The 19,533-nt window shown below is 43.3% G+C and overlaps 1 protein-coding gene across 8 annotated transcripts in view; it reads left to right on the forward strand.

The window, feature by feature from the left end:
- LOC115113238 (calcium/calmodulin-dependent protein kinase type II subunit gamma-like) overlaps positions 1–19,533 on the forward strand; it is a 135,613-nt gene that overhangs the window by 114,449 nt on the left and 1,631 nt on the right. For 4 of the 8 annotated variants that reach the window (XM_029640653.2, XM_029640658.2, XM_029640657.2 and 1 more), the window contains 6 exons: positions 1,047–1,091; positions 1,646–1,700; positions 3,530–3,622; positions 10,083–10,158; positions 14,040–14,134; positions 18,919–19,168. In XM_029640653.2, coding sequence (XP_029496513.1) covers positions 1,047–1,091; positions 1,646–1,700; positions 3,530–3,622; positions 10,083–10,158; positions 14,040–14,134; positions 18,919–19,151 — 597 coding nt within the window. In that variant the 3' untranslated portion in view covers positions 19,152–19,168. Of the gene's footprint in view, positions 1–1,046; positions 1,092–1,645; positions 1,701–3,529; positions 3,623–10,082; positions 10,159–14,039; positions 14,135–18,854; positions 19,169–19,533 lie in introns of those variants that run through there. The other 4 variants (XM_029640659.2, XM_065012805.1, XM_029640666.2 and 1 more) reach the window with 3 other exon arrangements.

Raw genomic sequence — 19,533 nt, forward strand, 5'->3', positions numbered from 1 at the left:
TTTCTATTAAAGGCAAATCACAGGACCACCTCCATCAAACTGATGGGTAAGATCAGTTTCTTACTCTTCTCCATTAGTGCTACTGGTAAGCGACTGTATGTGGTTGGATTACTTGGCTGTGGTTAGTGTTAAAGGATGGTTTGTCTCTCTGGGTCAGCTCTCAGTTGATCTGATAGTGGTTCCAAGACATTGCTGCCTATCCTATATCAGTCTCCTAGCTTTTTCTAATCAGCTGCAATACATCAACTTATTAAAGGGCCGAATGTCAGACCCTGTGGTAGCATTTAAAAGGATAGTGCAACATTTTGGCAAATTAAGACGTTGTTTCTCCTAACCCAGAAACGGATTAACTCATGGATACCAGTTTTATGTTTCTGTGTGGCTTAATTGCCAAAATGTCGCACTATCCCTTTAAGCTAATGGCTAATGTTAGCCGAAGGACTGCATCTTCATGTGTGTAGGTGGTTTTGTTGAGGTGGAGTCCGTAGACCAGTGTCCTGTGGGAGGGTCCATTTTTGTGCTACTGTTTGTTGGTGTGGGTGGGACAGTGAATTGGGGGTGTCTGTGTCGCAGCATTTTAAGCTGCTAGGCGCTTTTGCGATGAGTGTTGCCATGGTTACTGGCTACAACAGCAGGGTCAAGGTTGGGATGAGGGAGGTAGGGGGAGGGGATTGATGGGTGGACTGCTGATCCCATTTCAAAGCGAACCCCATCATCCTCATATCAGGCTCTCTGTGTGTTCTTTGTCCTCTGTTGCTTTAGGTCGCAGAGGCCATATCTCCAATGATAAGTGACATTGGTCCATAGCTCCTTCCTCTAGTGGAATGGAGTAGTGTGGCTCTTTGTAGTATCATCTAATTCTCAAACCCCCATCATGTCTCATTGCCCCCATGACGGTGCCCATCTGCTGCCTTTGTGCTGTGGCTCCTGTGCTTGGCTATGTGTGTGTGTTTAAATGCATTGGGCGTGTGGACTGTGTGTATCCCACATGCCCTGGGCCTTCCCTGGTGGTCCCCGCATGTTAAACTTTCTCCTGCTTCCCCTAGGAACCACAGACCACTGTTGTGCACAACCCAGCTGACGGCACCAAGGTAAGCCGCTACTGTACCTCTTTAATCCAAAAGAGTCGCTGTCTAACGCAGTTAATGCTAATGCTAAAATACCTTAGAGTGGTTAGAACTCTACTAAGGTACCTCAGAGCGATGCTAACACCATGTACACTTAAACACTCCACATCTACTGACAGTCACGCTCTTAGTCTCACTAACCCTCAAAACACTCACAAGCCACACCTGCTGCACGAGTCCCTCACTCGCCCAAACCACACTGGCTCAGCCACCAGAAAGCCACATACACGCAGCCTTTAACACACACCGTTTGTACCCCGCGTCATCAAAACGCTGTGTTTGGTGTGGATCCTCGTGCGCTTGCTCTCCTGTCTGCCTGGCTGGTTTGTGCAGGGTTTGTGTTCCACGGAGGGAGCGTCCGTCTGACCTTCCGTCAGTCCGTACACCTGGGGAAGGCCTCACCCAAGTCAGCTCTCACCACACAGACTAACGCTGTTTCCTGCTGCTTTATCTCTTTCTCTCATTTACTCCTCCTCTCTGTCCTCCATGTTTCTGTCCATCACTCTTCTCCGCTACAGGGCTCCACAGAGAGCTGTAACACCACAGAAGAGGAGGATGTGAAAAGTAGAAAAGGTACACGTCAAACTTTCACTTACTCTACTTACTCTGTTCTCTCACTTCTTGTATCTATATAACTGTCTGCGCAGGTGTTTGTCAGAAAGACTGAGCTAGAATGCAAGATAGGACAGTTTATTAAGGACACCCTCTAGTACCGGGTCGGACCCCCCTTTGCCTCCATGACGGCCTGAATTCTCAGGGGAATGGAAATGTGGCTCAATTGGTATCAAGGGACCTAACGTGTGCTAGAGAGAAATTCCCCACACCATTAACCATCGCCACGATTCTTGCCATTCTCCTTCGACCTCTCGTTAACAAGCTGTTTTCGGCCACAGGACTGCCGCTGACTGGATGTTTTTTGTTTGTCGCACCATTCTCGGGAAACCCTAGACACTGTCATGCATAGAAAAGTCCAGGAGGCCGCCTGGCGCGTGCCGGTTCCAGTATCGGCAATCATACCATGCTCAAAGTCGCTTAGATCACCCGTTTTGCCCATAACGTTCAATCGAACAGCAACTGAATGCCAAGATGCCTGTCTGCCAGCTTTATATAACAAGCAACGGCCACGTGACTCACTGTCTGTAGGAGCGAACCATTTCCGTAAACGGGGTGGTGTACCTTAAAAAAACTGCCCACTGAGTGTAGATTATACATATGTTTTAAAAAGCCATGGTTTTATGAGAAATGGGCTTACAAAATCATTGTGCTCCCTTGTTGTCGATCCTTCTCCTTCATTTCTTTAGAAAGAGAATAGGTCACGATCAAGTCCAGAGAAGTATATGATGGCCTGAGTTAACTGTTGGGTGGGTGTCTGGGCCTGTGAACATCTGGGATATGTAGACTGTAGTATATATGTCTGGAGATGGAATGATGAAGCACTGACATAACGGAGAACAGCTTTTGCTCTGGTCTTTATCGGCATCTACAGCTGCTGCGGAGAAGTCAAAGAAGTAGTTTAGTAGTTTGAAGGCTTGTATTCCGACGGAGTGAAAAGAAAATGTCTTGCTGAGAATGAAAAACTTGCACAGTAGTCTGTGCTTTGTGGTCTGAGAGACAGAGCTGAATACTGAGCGGTCACATGAAGGCCTTATATGTCTTGGTTTTCCCCTCAAATCCCTAGTCTTTAGATAGTCTCCCCATTCTTGGTCTCACAGCTCCCCTGGGCTTAAAGAGTTGGCACTCCACCACTTAAACCTGTGTGTGTGTGTGTGTGTTTTTCTCGTCAAAACTGCGTTGTTTAAAGTAGGGGGGAGGCAAGCGGAGCGCGAGCAACATGGCTTCATCTGGGAAACAAGCCTGTCCACTCAGTGCAACTCGGCCGGGGCCTCACAGCACAGCTCACCCAGGGAAAACCTGGCTTTTACCCTGGCACTCTCGTGTCATGTTGTCAGGGAAACATAGCAACACTCTCTTAAGACCGGCAGGCTCTCTGGCACTGACAAAGAGAGGTTTGACTGGACGTGGATACTGGCCAAGTGGCTCTACAGTACACACTCTCCTCCGTCAATTAGAGGACATCGGCAAAACTGGAATGCAAAATAGGGACAAAACTAGACATTGAAAATGTAACAGTGTGTATTGTATTTTGATTGTGAGGTGTATAGTGTGGTCTCACGCCCCTGTTTCTCTGGCTAGTTGTGGTGGGCTGGGGTTATATTGTGTCTCACCCCACTGTGTGTGTCTCTCTGTGTACGGTGGTGGTGGGATATTTAATGTGTGGTGTGTTTTGTTAGTGTATGGTCGGGTTGGGGGTGTAGTGTTTTGCCTTGGCAAGATTGTAGTGTGTACAGAACTGTGTCTGATCCTCCTCTCTCTCTGGCGTGTGTGTGTTGCGGTGGGGGCAGTGTCTGCGTGCGGGTCTAGCGCGGACAGCGCAATGGTCAGCCAGTGCAGTGCCAGTGAGGAACAGAGCCAGCCCCCTCACTGCCCACCCACCTGTAAGTCAGCAGCAGTATCACCCCTCACCTCTCAACTCTGACCTTGGTGTCCTTTCCCCCCTTTGAACTCATTTATATTGTCCCCCTAAGACTGTCCCCATAATATTGTCGCCCTAAGGCTGTCTGTCCCCATAATACTGTACCACTTAAGATTCCCCATAATGCTGTGCAATTTTAGATTGCCCCCATAATAGTGTTCCTCCAAGACTCTTCCTGTATTACTATTCTGTATTACTGTTAGGGGCTGGATTCAATCCGTAGCCCTGAAGTTCCACGTTGTAGCGCAATTGACATTTTAAAGGTGTTGGATTCTAGCTTGAAATATACTTATTCATTTTACCATACCGGGACTTATTGATTACTTTACATGTAATGAATGTATATGTTGAGGTCAGTGGAGGGTGGATAAGAACTAGGTCTATGGAAAGTTACTGAGTGAGGAAGGGGGAGTGCAGAAAGTTTACATTCTGTCAAAACATGTTTTTGTTCAATCTCATGGCTTCTAAAGAGGGAGGCAAAGGGCGACAGTCTGGTTTCAGTCACTGATAAGGTAGGACAGTCGTGGATTAGGGAGGAGCGAGGAATTCGGGCCCAAAGTCAGGTCTGACGACGTGAGAAGGAACTATCCTATCCGACGCACATATATTTCCACGCCCACGAATGTTCTAGCAGGAGGCGGGGCCATGACTACATGGCTATCTAGATGTGCAAGGACTCCTCCTAGTCGGAGGGTATAAATATATGTGCTTGTGTAAACATGTCTTTGTCTTTGCAGCTGCAATGTTCCCGCAACAGCGGAGACTCGATTCACGGTAAACGCTGCATATGTCGGCTCAATCGGAAATGACCTTTAAATTTCAAGCGTGCTGGAGAGCTAAACTTCGGCGATACAGATTTAACCCTGTCTCGAATGGGACTATTTTGTACAACGTCCCCCTCACTATCTTCAATGGAGTTATATCAGCTGAAGAATCTTCTGTTTGTGCATATTCCTTTCACTTGTCCACCCACTCAAAAAGGAACTAATTATCACAGTCACTTATCATTTTGATCAAAGTATTCCAGACAAATGCATACTAAGGGGCGGCAGGTAGCCTAGTGGGTAGAGCGATGGGCCAGTAACGAAAAGGTTGCAAGACCAAATCCCTGAGCTGACAAGGTAAAAATATGTTGTTCTGCGCCTGAACAAGGCAGTTAAACCACTGTTCCTAGGCTGTTGTTGTAAATAAGAATTTGAGCATTTGTTCTTAACTGACTTGCCTAGTTAAATAAAGGTTAAAAAAAATACTATATAAATTTGGTACAGTCATTGGCCGTGTCTGAAATCTGGCTTGCCTACTATTTACTTAAACTGCATACTGTATACTAATTGTATTACATGCTATTTAGGATGTACTGTTTAGTAAAAATGAATGTAGTAAGCAACAAATATCAGCATGTTAGGCTCATCCAACTGAGAATGCGTCATCTAATTCCATTTGTACGTTTTGGTACAGCGCATCTCGTCAGCTTATTATCAGCTGTTATCAATCACGCCGGTCTCGAAAGACGATTCTCTTCCTCAATTGTGTGCAGCGAATTGAACTAAATGAAAAGCCGTATGACATTCTGTCAATTTAAAGATGTCCTCCAGTGATTTTTGAACTTTTCCAGTTGCAAAGCGATATCCCAAGTACAAATATAGGAAATGTTTTGAGCTGAATAGTGTTTTTTTTAAACAACTTCAAGGAGTAGGAGATTCAAGGAGTTGGTCTGATGGGAAGTTGTGATGTCATCACCCTCCCTGCTTGCCTGAGGAACAATTGGAGGAACATTAGAGAACAAAAGAGGAAAGGCTCACCCCACCACTTGTGATGTGTCATGACTCACCTCGACCACTTACTGAGATTTTCCTTTTGTTAAGTAAATCAAAGTGTTAAATCATGGTGAAAGGAGTCTAGAGTGCCACTTTAAAAAATACAAAATGTTCACATACTTTAAAACGTAATTATTTTGTATAATCAAAAAGACTAATATTTGGAACACAAGTACGGGTATTTAGACATGGCCAGTTACTTAGGGATCCAAAAAATGTAGGCGTATTTGACCATTCAAAGCGTCCAGATTGCTGCTCAGTGACAGGTGTTAGTGAGTGTCAGTGAATCCCTTGCCCTTCCAACACGCTTGGAGGGCCCTCCATTGTTATGTGTTGCTGATGAAACTTCCGAGGGTGACTTCCAGAGAATGGCGAGGGGATCAATAAACCCATCCATTTTGGGACACACTCCTGACTTGAATGATGCAATTCATATTCCACTTTTAAATAAACACCAGTGACTAGATCAATAAAAAGTGGTCAAATGAAGCAGATGCTAAGCTACAGGACTGTTTTGCTAGCACAGACAGGAATATGTTCCGGGATTCCTCCAATGGCATTGAAGAGTGCACCACATTTGCCATTAGCTTCATCAATAAGTGCCTACAGTGACCGTACGTACATAACCCAACCAGAAGCCATGGATTACAGACAGCATCCGCACTGAGCTACAGGCTAGAGCTGCCGCTTTCAATGAGCGGGACTCTAACCCGGAAGCTTATAAGAAATCCCGCTATGCCCTCCGACGAACCATCAAACAGGCAAAGTGTCAATACAGGACTAAGATCGAGTCGTACTACACCGGCTCTGATGCTCATTGGATGTGGCAGGGCCTGCAAACCATTACAGACTACAAAGGGAAGCACAACCGAGAGCTGCCCAGTGACACGAGCCTACCGGACGAGCTAAACTACTTCTATGCTCACTTCGAGGCCAAAAACACTGAAACATGCATGAGAGCACCAGCTGCACCAGAAGACTGTGTGATCACGCTCTCTGCAGCCAATGTAAGAACTTTAGACAGGTCAACATTGACAAGGCCACAGAGCAGATGGATTACCAGGACGTGTACTGCGAGCATGCTGACCAATTAGCAAGTGTCTCATTTCCAACCTCTCCCTATCCAAGTTTGTAATACCAACATGTTTTAAGCAGACCACCATAGTGCCTGTGCCCAAGAACACTAAGGTAACCTGCCTAAATGACTACCGACCCAGTAGCACTCACGTCTGTAGCCATGAAGTGCTTTGAAAGGCTGGTCATGGCTCACATCAACCCCATCATCCCAGAAACTCTAGACCCACTCCAATTTGCATACCGCCCCAACAGATCCACAGATGGCGCAGTCTCTATTGCACTCTACACTGCCCTTTCTCACCTGGACAAAATGCTATTGAGAATGCTATTCATTGTCTACAGCTTAGCGTTCAACATCATAGTGCCCTCAAAGCTCATCAATAAGCTTAAGACCCTGGGACTAAACACCTCACTCTGCAACTGGATCCTAGACTTCCTGACGGGCCGACACCCCCAGGTGGTAGGTAACAACACATCCTCCATGCTGCTCCTCAACACAGGGGCCCCTCAGGGGTGCGTGCTCAGCCCCCTCCTGTCCTCCCTGTTCACTCATGACTGCAAGGCCAGGCAAGACTCCAACACCATCATTACATTGGCTGATGACAGTCTATAGGGAGGAGGTCAGAGACCTGGCCGTGTGATGCCAGGACAACATGATCAAGACAAAGGAGATGATTGTGGACTACAGGAAAAGAGGACCGAGCACGCCCCCATTCTCATCGATGGGGCTGCAGTGGAGCATTTCCTTGGTATCCACATTACCAACAAACTAGCATAATCCAAGCACACCGTGACAGTCGTGAAGCAGGCACGACAAAACCTATTCCCCCTCAGGAGACTGAAAATATTTGGGTCCTCAGATCCTCAAAAGGTTCTACAGCTGCACCAGAGAGCATCCTGACTGGTTGCATCACTGCCTGGTATGGAAACTGCTCAGCCTCCGACTGCAAGGCACTACAGAGGGTAGTGAGAACGGCCCAGTACATTACTGGGGCAAAGCTTTCTGCCATCCAGGACCTCTATACCAGGCCGTGTCAGGGGAAGGCCCTAAAAATTGTCAAAGACTCCAGCCACCCTAGTCATAGATTGTTTTCTCTGCTACCACATGGCAAGCGGTACCGGAGTGCCAAGTCTAGGTCCAAGAGGATTCTAAACAGCTTCTACCCCCAAGCCATAAGACTCCTGAACATCTAGTCAAATGGCTACCCAGACTATTTGCATTGCCCCCCCCCCACACCACTGCCACTATCTGTTGAAATTTAAGTAACTCTACCTACATGTACGTACTACCTCAACTAACCGGTGCCCCCGCACATTGACTCTGTACCGGGACCCCGCTGTATATATTGTTATATTTAACTGCTGCTCTTTAATATTTGGCCTTCTGCCAACTTGCTTTCACCTATCCAATCTTGTCAAATCGGTGCTGAATCTGACGAAGTAGATGAGCTGAAGAGAGAAAGCTATTGTAGACGTTTGAGATTCACCCCAGAATCTGGTCCGCTCCAGTCCCCTACTCACTAAATAGCAACCCCCTGTCCCGGAGGTGTCTCTGTCTGTCTGTACTCTCTTACTTCCCCATTCAGGCTGTGTCCTCTGTGGTGGCCTGTAACTGGATTTAGTGCTTAACTGCTACCCCCTGCTGGCTGTAAGGCATCAGTGTCTTCTCCATCTCCTGCTGTGGTGCTGTGTTCACTGTTGTCCCCTCTGTCTGTCTGTGTGACGCTATGTCCATTGGTATATCTAAGTTGTTATTAGTGTGTGTATGTTCTTCTAAGTTTGGCTTCTATGTAGCATGCCCTTTATATAACTCTGTTGCTTGTGGGCATTGTGCGCCTTTCAGAGCATTGTGAAGTTAAACTGTGAAGATATACACACTATGTAACAACTGCCGTTTGAGTGGCACAGTGTTCCAGTTTGGGAAAACGGATCTTGTGGTCCTATCAGTTGTGTTTGACGTTTTTTTTGGTTTCTGATTTGTTCGCTTACATGGTTGCCATTTTGTTGCTGTTGTCTTGTTGTCTTCCAGCCGCCCGACTGCATGACGATGCCAAGCACACTTTTTGCTAATTAGAACGGTTCAGGTCATAGCTCCTGTCTTAACTAAGAGCAAGCTCTGCCTGCACCACCCTCCATGGCCCCAGGGGGCAGCAACACGCAGCTTAGTAAGTTAGACAGCCCTGAGGCAGCTACACTACGCAGAAGAGTTAGTGACACGCACTGGCTTTCATTGCTAACCCTGCCTCACAGTTAGTCAGCTGACTCAGCTATATTTATGTGAGAGTAGCATATCGGCTACGGTACAATACCAATGAAGCCATGCATGAGCTGCTTTTTGCCAGTTCATCATTCCTGTGGGAATATGAACTGAACAAACAGAGGTGTGCTCGCAGTTTGTATATATAAGCCGTGTTGTGTGTTGATGTGTGCCGCGTGGGATTTCTCGACCTCACTGGCAGGTTGTCTGGCGTAGTGGGCTGTCTGTGTGTCTGCCACTTCTCATGTGTGTCACGCTCCCAGATGACATTTCAGTCAGCCCAGCTGGGTTGTGTGTCACTTGTCTGTGTGGTTGAGGATTGAGGATACGCACTTCAAATCAAATTTATTTATATAGCCCTTCGTACATCAGCTGATATCTCAAAGTGCTGTACAGAAACCCAGCCTAAAACCCCAAACCGCAAGCAATGCAGGTGTTGAAGCACAGTGGCTAGGAAAAACTCCTTAGAAAGGCCAAAATCTAGGAAGAAACCTACAGAGGAACCAGGCTATGAGGGGTGGCCAGTCCTCTTCTGGCTGCGCCGGGTGGAGATTATAACAGAATATGGCCAAGATGTTCAAATGTTCATAAATGACCAGCATGGTCAAATAATAGGTCTGAGACAGGTAGCACGTTAAGTGAACAGGTCAGGATTCCATAGCCGCAGGCAGAACAGTTGAAACTGGAGCAGCAGCACGGCCAGGTGGATTGGGGACATCAAGGAGTCATAATGCCAGGTAGTCCTGAGGCATGGTCCTCCGAGAGAAAGAAAGAGAGAAAGAGAGAATTAGAGAGAGCATACTTAAATTCACACAGGACACCGGATAAGACAGGAGAAGTACTCCAGATATAACAACTCCAGATCCCACTTGAGGTTTAGGGAACTGAAACTGTTCAACAACTCAAACATTGCCAGGTGCTTTGGGTAGGGCGGACTATTGGAAGGGAAAGAGAGCTGGACTGCAGCTAAGTTGGGGCCTGTTAAGGTAGTTTTCATGGGATTGGTGGTCCCCTAAAGTCACCAGTAGTGCTGCTGTAAACTGTGTTCTTGTACAACCAAATAACAATAGGCATCAATGACATGAATGTCTCTGCACTCAGTACCATACAGGAAAGGGCTAGTGCACTAAAGGAAGCATGGTGAGGGAGGGGGTCTGCATGCTAGCCTTTAAGTATTTGTGACCGGAGCACCACGAGCGTTTCTAATCGCATCTGGCCATCTCTTTCTCTCCTGCCTTTCTTCTTTCTCGCTGTCGTTCTCTGGATTTCAGCTCGCAAACAAGAGATCATCAAGATTACCGAGCAGCTGATTGAGGCCATCAACAATGGAGACTTTGAGGCTTACACGTGAGTTCATAGATTGTGTGCATACATTTAATTAGCTCATAGTTTTGTCAGATGAATTACCCCTAGCCCTGCTGATTTCCCTCTAAATTACTAGAGTAGTATGTGGAATGTGAGAGGGTGGGAGGTGCTGATGATACGGTGCCTTCAGAAAGTATTCATACCCCTTGACTTCTTCCACATGTTGTTGTGTTACAGCCTGAATTCAGAATGTATTTCATATATTTTCTCTCTCACCCATCTACACCCATTTCCCCCATGATGACAGTGAAAAAATGGTTTTTGAAACATTAGCAAAATGTACTGAAAATTAAATACATTTACGTAAGTATTCACACCCCTGAGTCAATCAATATGTTAGATTCACCTTTGGCAGTGATTACGGCTGTGAGTCTTTCTGGGTAAGAGCTTTGCACACCTGGATTGTACAATATTTGCACATGATTCTTAAAAAAAATCTTCAAGCTCTGTCAAGTTGGTGGTTGATCATTGCTAGACAGCCATTTTCAAGTCTTGCCATAGATTTTCAAGCCGGTTTCAGTCAAAACTGTATCTCGGCCATTCAGGAACAGTCAAAGTTGTCTTGGTAAGCAACTCCAGTATATATTTGGCCTTGTGTTTTAGGTTATTGTCCTGCTGAAAGGTGAATTTGTCTCCCAGTGTCTGCTGGAAAGCAGACTGGTCCAGGTTTTCCTCTAGGATTTTGCCTGTGCATAGATCTATTCCATTTATTTTTGATCCCAAAAAACTCCCCAGTCCTTGCCCATGTCAAGCATACTCATAACATGATGCAGCCACCACCATTATTGAAAATATGAAGAGTGGTCCTCATTAATGTGTTGTGTTGAATTTTCCCCAAACATAACACTTTTTGTTCAGGACATTAAGTTAATTTCTTTGCCACATTTTTTGCAGTTTTACTTTAGTGCATTATTGCAAACAGGATGTATGTTTTGAATATGTTTTATTCTGTACAGGTTTCCCTCTTTTCACTCTGTCAGTTAGGTTATTATTGTGGAGTAAGTACAATATTATTTATCCATCCTCAATTTCTCCTATCACAGCCATTAAACACTGTAACTGTTTTAGTCGCCATTGGCATCATGATAAAATCCTTGAGTGGTTTCCTTCCTCTACGGCAACTGAGTTAGGAAGGATGCCTGTATTTTTGTAGTGACTGGGTGTATTGATACACCATCCAAAATGTACATAATAATCTTCACCATGCTTATATTAAATGTCTGCTTTATTTAGAATTGTTAACCCATCTACCAATAGGTGCCCTTTGCGAAGCATTGGAAAACCTCCCTGTTCTTTGCAGTTTAATCAGTGTTTGAAATTCACTGCTTGACTGAGGGACCTTACAGATAATTTTATGTGTGGGGTACAGGGATGAAGTAGTCATTCAAAAATCACTATTATTGCACACAGAGTGAGTCCATACAACGTATAATGTGATTTTTAAAGCACATTTTTTTAACTCGTGAATTTATTTCCACTTGCCTTAACAAAGGAGTTGATTACTTATTGACTCAAGCTTTTTATTTTTAATTCATTTGTAAACATTTCTAAAAACATAATTCCACATTGGCATTATGGGGTATTGTGTGTAGGCCAGTGACACACAATCTGTAACACATCAAAATGTAACAACAACATGTGGAAAAGTCCAGGTGTGTCAATACTTTGTAAAGGCACTGTATGAATGAACGGAAATGTTGTTTTCGTGTCAAATCGCCAGTTGGCAACCCTTCCCTTATGGGATTAATTGACATTACAATAATTCACTATGGTAATTAAATAATCATTCTTCTACCGGCGTTCTCTGCATTGAGCATCACATAGAGTGAAAAAAATATAATACATAATACTCAATAAGGTTATCCAAACAATAATTACATCCCTAGAGCATTACAATAATATAGATACATGTATACATACACACTGCATATATACAGTTGAAGTCAGAAGTTTACATACACTTAGGTTGGAGTCATTAAAACTAGTTTTTCAAACACTCCACAAATTTATTGTTAATAAATTGTAGTTGTGTATGACACAAGTCATTTTCCCAACAATTGTTTACAGACATATTATTTCACTTATAATTCACTGTATCACAATTCCAGTGGGTCAGAAGTTTACATACACTAAGTTGACCGTGCTTTCTGTGGAAAATTCCAGAAAATGATGTCATGTCTTTAGAAGCTTCTGATAGGCTAATTGGCATCATTTGAGTCAATCGTAGTTGTACCTGTGGATGTCTTTCTAGGCCTACCTTCAAACTCAGTGCCTCTTTGCTTGACATCATGAGAAAATCAAAAGAAATCAGCCAAGACCTCAGAAAAAAACATTGTAGACCTCCACAAGTCTGGTTCATCCTTGGAAGCAATTTCCAAATACCTGAAGGTACCACATTCATCTGTACAAATAATAGTACGCAAGTATAAACACCATGGAACCATACAGCCATCATACCGCTCAGGAAGGAGACGCGTTCTGTCTCCAAGAGATGAACATACTTTGGTACGAAAAGTGCAAATCAATCTCAGAACAACAGCAAAGGACCTTGTGAAGATGCTGGAGGAAACGGGTACAAAAGTATATATATATCCACCGTAAAAGGAGTCCTATATCAACAAAACCTGAAAGGCCGCTCAGCAAGGAAGAAGCCACTGCTCCAAAACCGCCATAAAAAAGCCAGACTACGGTTTACAGCTGCACATGGGGACAAAGATCGTACGTTTTGGAGAAATGTCATCTGGTCTGATGAAACAAAAATATAACTTTTTAACCATAATGACAATCGTTATGTTTGGAGGAAAAAGGGGGAGGCTTGCAAGCCGAAGAACACCATCCCAACCGTGAAGCACGGGGGTGGTAGCATCATGTTGTGGACGTGCTTTGCTGTAGGAGGGACTGGTGCACTTCACGAAATAGAAGGAAAATTATATGGATATATTGAAGCAACATCTCAAGACATCAGTTAGGAAGTTAAAGCTTGATCGCAAATGGGTCTTCCAAATGGACAATGACCCTAAGCATTCTTCCAAAATTGTGGCAAAATGGCTTAAGGACAACAAAGTCAAGGTATTGGAGTGGCCATCACAAAGCCCTGACCTCAATCCTATAGAAAATTTGTGGGCAGTTCTGAAAAAGCGTGTGCGAGCAAGGAGACCTTCAAACCTGACTCAATTACACCAGCTCTGTCAGGAGGAATGGGCCAAAATTCACCCAACTTAATGTGGGAGTCTTGTGGAAGGCTACCCGAAACGTTTGACTCCAGTTAACAATTTAAAGGCAATTCTACCTAATTCTAATTGAGTGTATGTTAACTTCTGACCCACTGGGAATGTGATGAAAGAAATAAAAGCTGAAATAAATTATTCTCTCTACTATTATTCCGACATTTCACATTCTTAAAATAAAGTGGTGATCCTATCTGACCTAAGACAGGGAATAAAAAAATAAAAAAACTGAGTTTAAAAGTATTTGGCTTAGGTGTATGTAAACTTCCGACTTTCAACTACATACATACATACATACATACATACATACATACATACATACATACATACAGTGGGGCAAATAAGTATTTAGTCAGCCACCAATTGTGCAAGGTCTCCCACTTAAACAGATGAGAGAGGCCTGTAATTTTGGCCAATCCTTTTTTGCCCCACTGTACATACATACTATAAACAGACAAATAAATACAGAAAAAATAAGGAAACAGAAGTCGCTGAACCCAGTCTAACACAAAGTGAAGATTCATATGGTAGACAAGCCTATACACAATCTATATACACACACCATTAACCAGATAGAAGATAAATATGTGTGCTATTTAATTATATGTTTAACTGTATGTCTGATTTCCCTTCCAGGAGAATCTGTGACCCCGGGCTCACCTCGTTTGAACCTGAGGCTTTGGGAAACCTGGTGGAGGGCATGGACTTCCACAAATTCTACTTTGAGAACTGTAAGCATCTCTTATCAACAGGGAACTAAACATTGTAGTGTCATTCCACGAATAGTGCCTTTTAGGTAGTGTCCTTTGGTAAAAAAAAAAAACGTTTTCATTTTAACATTCTGTCATAAAGAGCACATGTTCAACTTCATAACAGACATCTCTTACTATAAAAGTGAACATTAAATGAATAGCCCACTGGGCAAAAACGTGTTGAATCAAAGTTGCTTCAACGTAAATTGGCAACATATTGTGAAGTGGAATCTATGCGTAAAATACAGTGGATTTGCAAAAAGTCGTCAACTGTTTTGAGGGTGAAATTTCAACCACAGGTGTATGTCATCATGGTAACCAATTTTCAACATAGACAAACCTTGTATAAAATATGTTGTATTTGTACCTTTTGAAACAACTTCTTCAACCTTATCTCCAGTATGAGAAAATAAAACAGTAGGCTGGGCAGCACCTCCTACTGGAGAATTGATATATCTACAGCAGGGGTATCAAACTCATTCCATTGAGGGCTTCGTGTCTGTTTTTGGTTTCAATTAAGACCTAGACAACCAGGCGAGGGAGTTATTTACTGATTAGTGACCTTAATTCATCAATCAAGTACAAGAGAGGAGTGAAAACTCAGACACTCGGCCCTCCGTGGAATGAGTTTGAGACATGATCTACAGCTATCTCTTTGGTCTCCTATCCAGCGTTTTAACCAAGCCCAACCCTGCTTAGCTTTGGCTATTACCAATGTGCTATCGTGAGAACGACTGTTGAGAGGTCTCCACTTAAACAAATAAATAGATTCACGTTTACTATCGAAGTCATTCCAAAGGGTAGGTTTAACAGAGCAACTAGTTCATAATATGTTGGATTCAGGTCGCTATTTCAACAAAAAATCGAAGTTAAAGAATAGGACTAAATCAAATCAAACTTTATTTAAAGTGAGTTTAAAGTTTGATCTGATTTGATTTGCTCGTATTTATTCAACTTGGTTGAGATGGAGACGTGAATCCAACATACACGGTCAATTATTAATTTGTAGATAAACTGAAATTAAAGCCCGACTCAGTCCGTGGCACAGATCACACTATCCAGGGAGAAGATAATCTCCTTCAAATGTGGATATTTTGTTGCGTTGACAACCAAGCACAATTCAATATAACATCCGCAATACAGTAACTTGTCGACCAGTTAATAGATTATATGTTGGATTCATGTCTCCATCTCAACCAAAAATACAAGTTAAAGAATAGGATTATGCCAGTGGCTCAGATGGAACAATCCAAATATCCTTTAAGTGTTGATATTTGGTTGCTTTGTTAAGTTAGGACAATCGTACAAACTATTGTAACAGTAGTTATTCAACCTTAAAGGGTAGGTAGCATAAACGTAACCACATGTAACATATGGATTTGCATTAGTGTCCGCATCAAAAGTCCCGATGACAAGTTACACCTCAATCTTCTATTTTTGGAGTTATTACATAAAACCGATCAGAATTCCGAAGTCTTGTTGGTAATGTGATGTAATATGGAGGACCCGGCAAGCCAGCCTATTCCACATAATGTATACTCCAAAGGAAATAATTTAAAATGTATAAATCGTTTGTACTCATGACTACTGGTTTCAATTTAATTTTCAGCTAACTTACAAACAAATCATTTCTGAATGTATTGTTACAAATCAACTTGGAAGGTTGCTAACCAACTACTCTGCTAATGTTAGCCCTACCAGCCTGCTAACTTTAAGTTAGCACTGAATAAGTAAGCGAGTTGCTATCAACAACTATCTTACAGCTACATTAAAGTAAACCAATGTTTTGGAAATACATAATGCCATCTAACCAGTTGTCAAAGAACATTAGCTAAATGCAGTTATTTTAGCCAGCAAGATAGCCAGCCAGCGTTAGCTATTTAGCCAACTAGCTATTAGCCGTGACAGCATAGCTAACCACCACAGTTATGGTCGGCAAGCTAGAGCCCAACTACTAGAGACCAGCTAGCTAGAACATAACTAAACAACACAACTAAAACATAACCTAAGATTAAAAGCAAAGAGAGAGCAGATTTACAGACTGGTGGTTAGGGCCCATCCGATGGTAAAACTTTAAAAATTGTTCAGCTTGAGCTAGCTACCGAGCTAGCATACGAACTTGGTTGCACAGAGTAGATCCTCCATATAACGTTGAGAAATAGTGCATTGTGGGGAGTTTAGAAGTTATCCGGAAATAAGTTTATAAATATATAATAACCCAAAAACATAACTATGTTTGTACTTATAGGTAACCAGATCATGACTAAGTCTTTGACCACACTGTGTTGTTACATTGGTGAGGAAAAACTCATGCTTCCTACCCTTTAAAATGAGTAACACATCCAGGGCCACATTTTGAGATTACTGTGTCTATCAAATCTAATCAAATCAAATGTATTTATATAGCCCTTCGTACATCAGCTGATATCTCAAAGTGCTGTACAGAAACCCAGCCTAAAAACCCCAAACAGCAAGCAATGCAGGTGTAGAAGCACGGTGGCTAGGAAAAACTCCCTAGAAAGGCCAAAACCTAGCAAGGAACCTAGAGAGGAACCAGGCTATGAGGGGTGGCCAGTCCTCTTCTGGCTGTGCTGAGTGGAGATTATAACAGAACATGGCCAAGATGTTCAAATGTTCCTAAATTTACATTTACATTTAAGTCATTTAGCAGACGCTCTTATCCAGAGCGACTTACAATGACCAGCGTGGTCAAATAATAATAATCAACGTATTCCACATAATGTAACTCCAAAGGAGAAGACATTTGTCTTCCTATGTAACAATAGAAAGCATGCTTGTTCAAGATAGCATGCAAAGGCTGCAGGTCTGTGGAGATCTTCACAATTGCTTTAATAATCTGTGCAGAATCTAGAATGACATTGATCACTTGCGCCACTATTTTTAATGTAATCTCAACTGCAATCCAGGTAATTTGATTGTGCTATTAGATGAAGCACAATGATAACACATTAAGATGTTGTATAAATAAACAAAATATCTAACATTGTATTCCTACTTGAACTTTGTTGTGCTTTTAGATGGTTGAAAGTATAGTGATAAAACACTGAGAATTCAACCAGATTTTGGCTGTATTTTTGAGTGGGTGAATATAGGTTGTTATCTCATTGATCAACTCCTCAACCAAATATTACCCAATTGTCCACTTTGACATTTTGTGGTATGCCCAGTGGGAGGGTTGACGAACAGGTTTGAATATTTCATCTTAAATCAGGCTGTACTCTCCTTGTGACAGGGGAAAGGAAGCGTGTTGTGTGCAACAGGGAGGGACAATTGACTGCAAGCTTAACAAAAGATTTGAACTTGTTAAAATATTTCTAGTCTATCTCTCTATAGGTAACAGGGTTGACGTGCTCAAAATGCTCAGTTTTCCACAACAAAACACCAGAAAAAAACATCTCGCCTGCTTTTACACTACAATATTTTTTGTAATCATTTAAAAAGGGATAGTTTCACCATATTAAAACGAGTTCATTACATTTACATTTAAGTCATTTAGCAGACGCTCTTATCCAGAGCGACTTACAAATTGGTGCGTTCACCTTAAGACATCCAGTGGAACAGCCACTTTACAATAGTGCATCTAAATCTTTTAAGGGGGGGTGAGAAGGATTACTTTATCCTATCCTAGGTATTCCTGAAAGAGGTGGGGTTTCAGGTGTCTCCGGAAGGTGGTGATTGACTCCGCTGTCCTGGCGTCGTGAGGGAGTTTGTTCCACCATTGGGGGGCCAGAGCAGCGAACAGTTTTGACTGGGCTGCGCGGGAACTGTACTTCCTCAGTGGTAGGGAGGCGAGCAGGCCAGAGGTGGATGAACGCAGTGCCCTTGTTTGGGTGTAGGGCCTGATCAGAGCCTGGAAGTACTGAGGTGCCGTTCCCCTCACAGCTCCGTAGACAAGCACCATGGTCTTGTAGCGGATGCGAGCTTCAACTGGAAGCCAGTGGAGAGAGCGGAGGAGCGGGGTGACGTGAGAGAACTTGGGAAGGTTGAACACCAGACGGGCTGCGGCGTTCTGGATGAGTTGTAGGGTTTAATGGCACAGGCAGGGAGCCCAGCCAACAGCGAGTTGCAGTAATCCAGACGAGTTCAGTTCATGTTACAGGGTTGACCTGTCAATTAATCACTAATGAATAACTAGGGCTTTACAATGTTTGTGCAAACTTGGGGTTAAGATCATCCTAGAAGTTGGACCTTTATTTTTTACCTTTATTTAACTAGGCAAGTCAGTTAAGAACAAATTCTTATTTTCTATGGCGGCCTAGGAACAGTGGGTTAACTGCCTTGTTCAGGGGCAGGACCACAGATTTGTATCTTGTCAGCTCGGGGATTCGATCTTGCAACCTTTCGGTTACTAGTCCAACGTCCTAATCACTAGGCTCCCTGCCGCCCCAAGATGATGTGAGACATGCCAATTTTTTTTAAACGAATACACACTGCTATTGGAATTTTTAACATGGTTTAGTGTAGTTAGAGCATAGATGTATGTATCCAACTGTAAAATGTGTTTCATCAAAATGTACGCACAATGTCTGAAAGACATAAGGCACTATTCATGGCGCGACCCTATTATGTTAATTGTTGTATATTTTGAAGAAAAAAACATATACCAGGTAAGTCACTGAGCACCCTATTTTACACTAAAGGCCTGGTAACCACCTTTCTCTATTGTAATCTAATCAAGGAAGAAGTACATGAAGCCAACACATGTAAGTAGATGACTGAGTGTGTCCGTGTCTCCTATATAGTGTTGAGTAAGAACAGTAAGCCGGTCCACACCACTATCCTGAATCCCCATGTGCACCTGATCGGGGAGGACGCGGCCTGCATCGCCTACATCCGCCTCACGCAGTACATCGACAGCCAGGGACGACCGCGCTCTTGCCAGTCAGAGGAGACCCGCGTGTGGCACCGCCGCGACACCAAGTGGCTCAATGTGCATTTTCACTGTTCAGGAGCGCCTGCCGCACCTCTCCAGTGACCCTTTACCAGACACAGGTACAGACTGCAGAGAGCTTATTCTAGGTTCTGTCTACATGTGTGCCCTCCCTCACACTCACATACATGTACTGAAGTGCTGATACATACTGTATCTTTTTGTTTATGTAAAAAAACTCCTCAAGCCAAACCTTCATACCATAACGGTACACAGCCTACATCTTGTCACCATATTAAGGTTATAGTCAACAAACAAGAACTAATGCAAACTCACCCCATTCCGTACAAATGTGTTGCAACCGCAATATTCAAACGAGACCACAAAGAAAACTAATGGGACTGTAGCGACTGTGTTGACGTCAAAATCGGGGGTGTGAACTAGGTTTCTATTCAAGCGTTGATCGACATGGTAATGGCTCTATAGT

Source organism: Oncorhynchus nerka, linkage group LG28, assembly GCF_034236695.1.
Source record: "Oncorhynchus nerka isolate Pitt River linkage group LG28, Oner_Uvic_2.0, whole genome shotgun sequence".
NCBI classification, from domain to species: Eukaryota; Metazoa; Chordata; class Actinopteri; order Salmoniformes; family Salmonidae; genus Oncorhynchus; species Oncorhynchus nerka.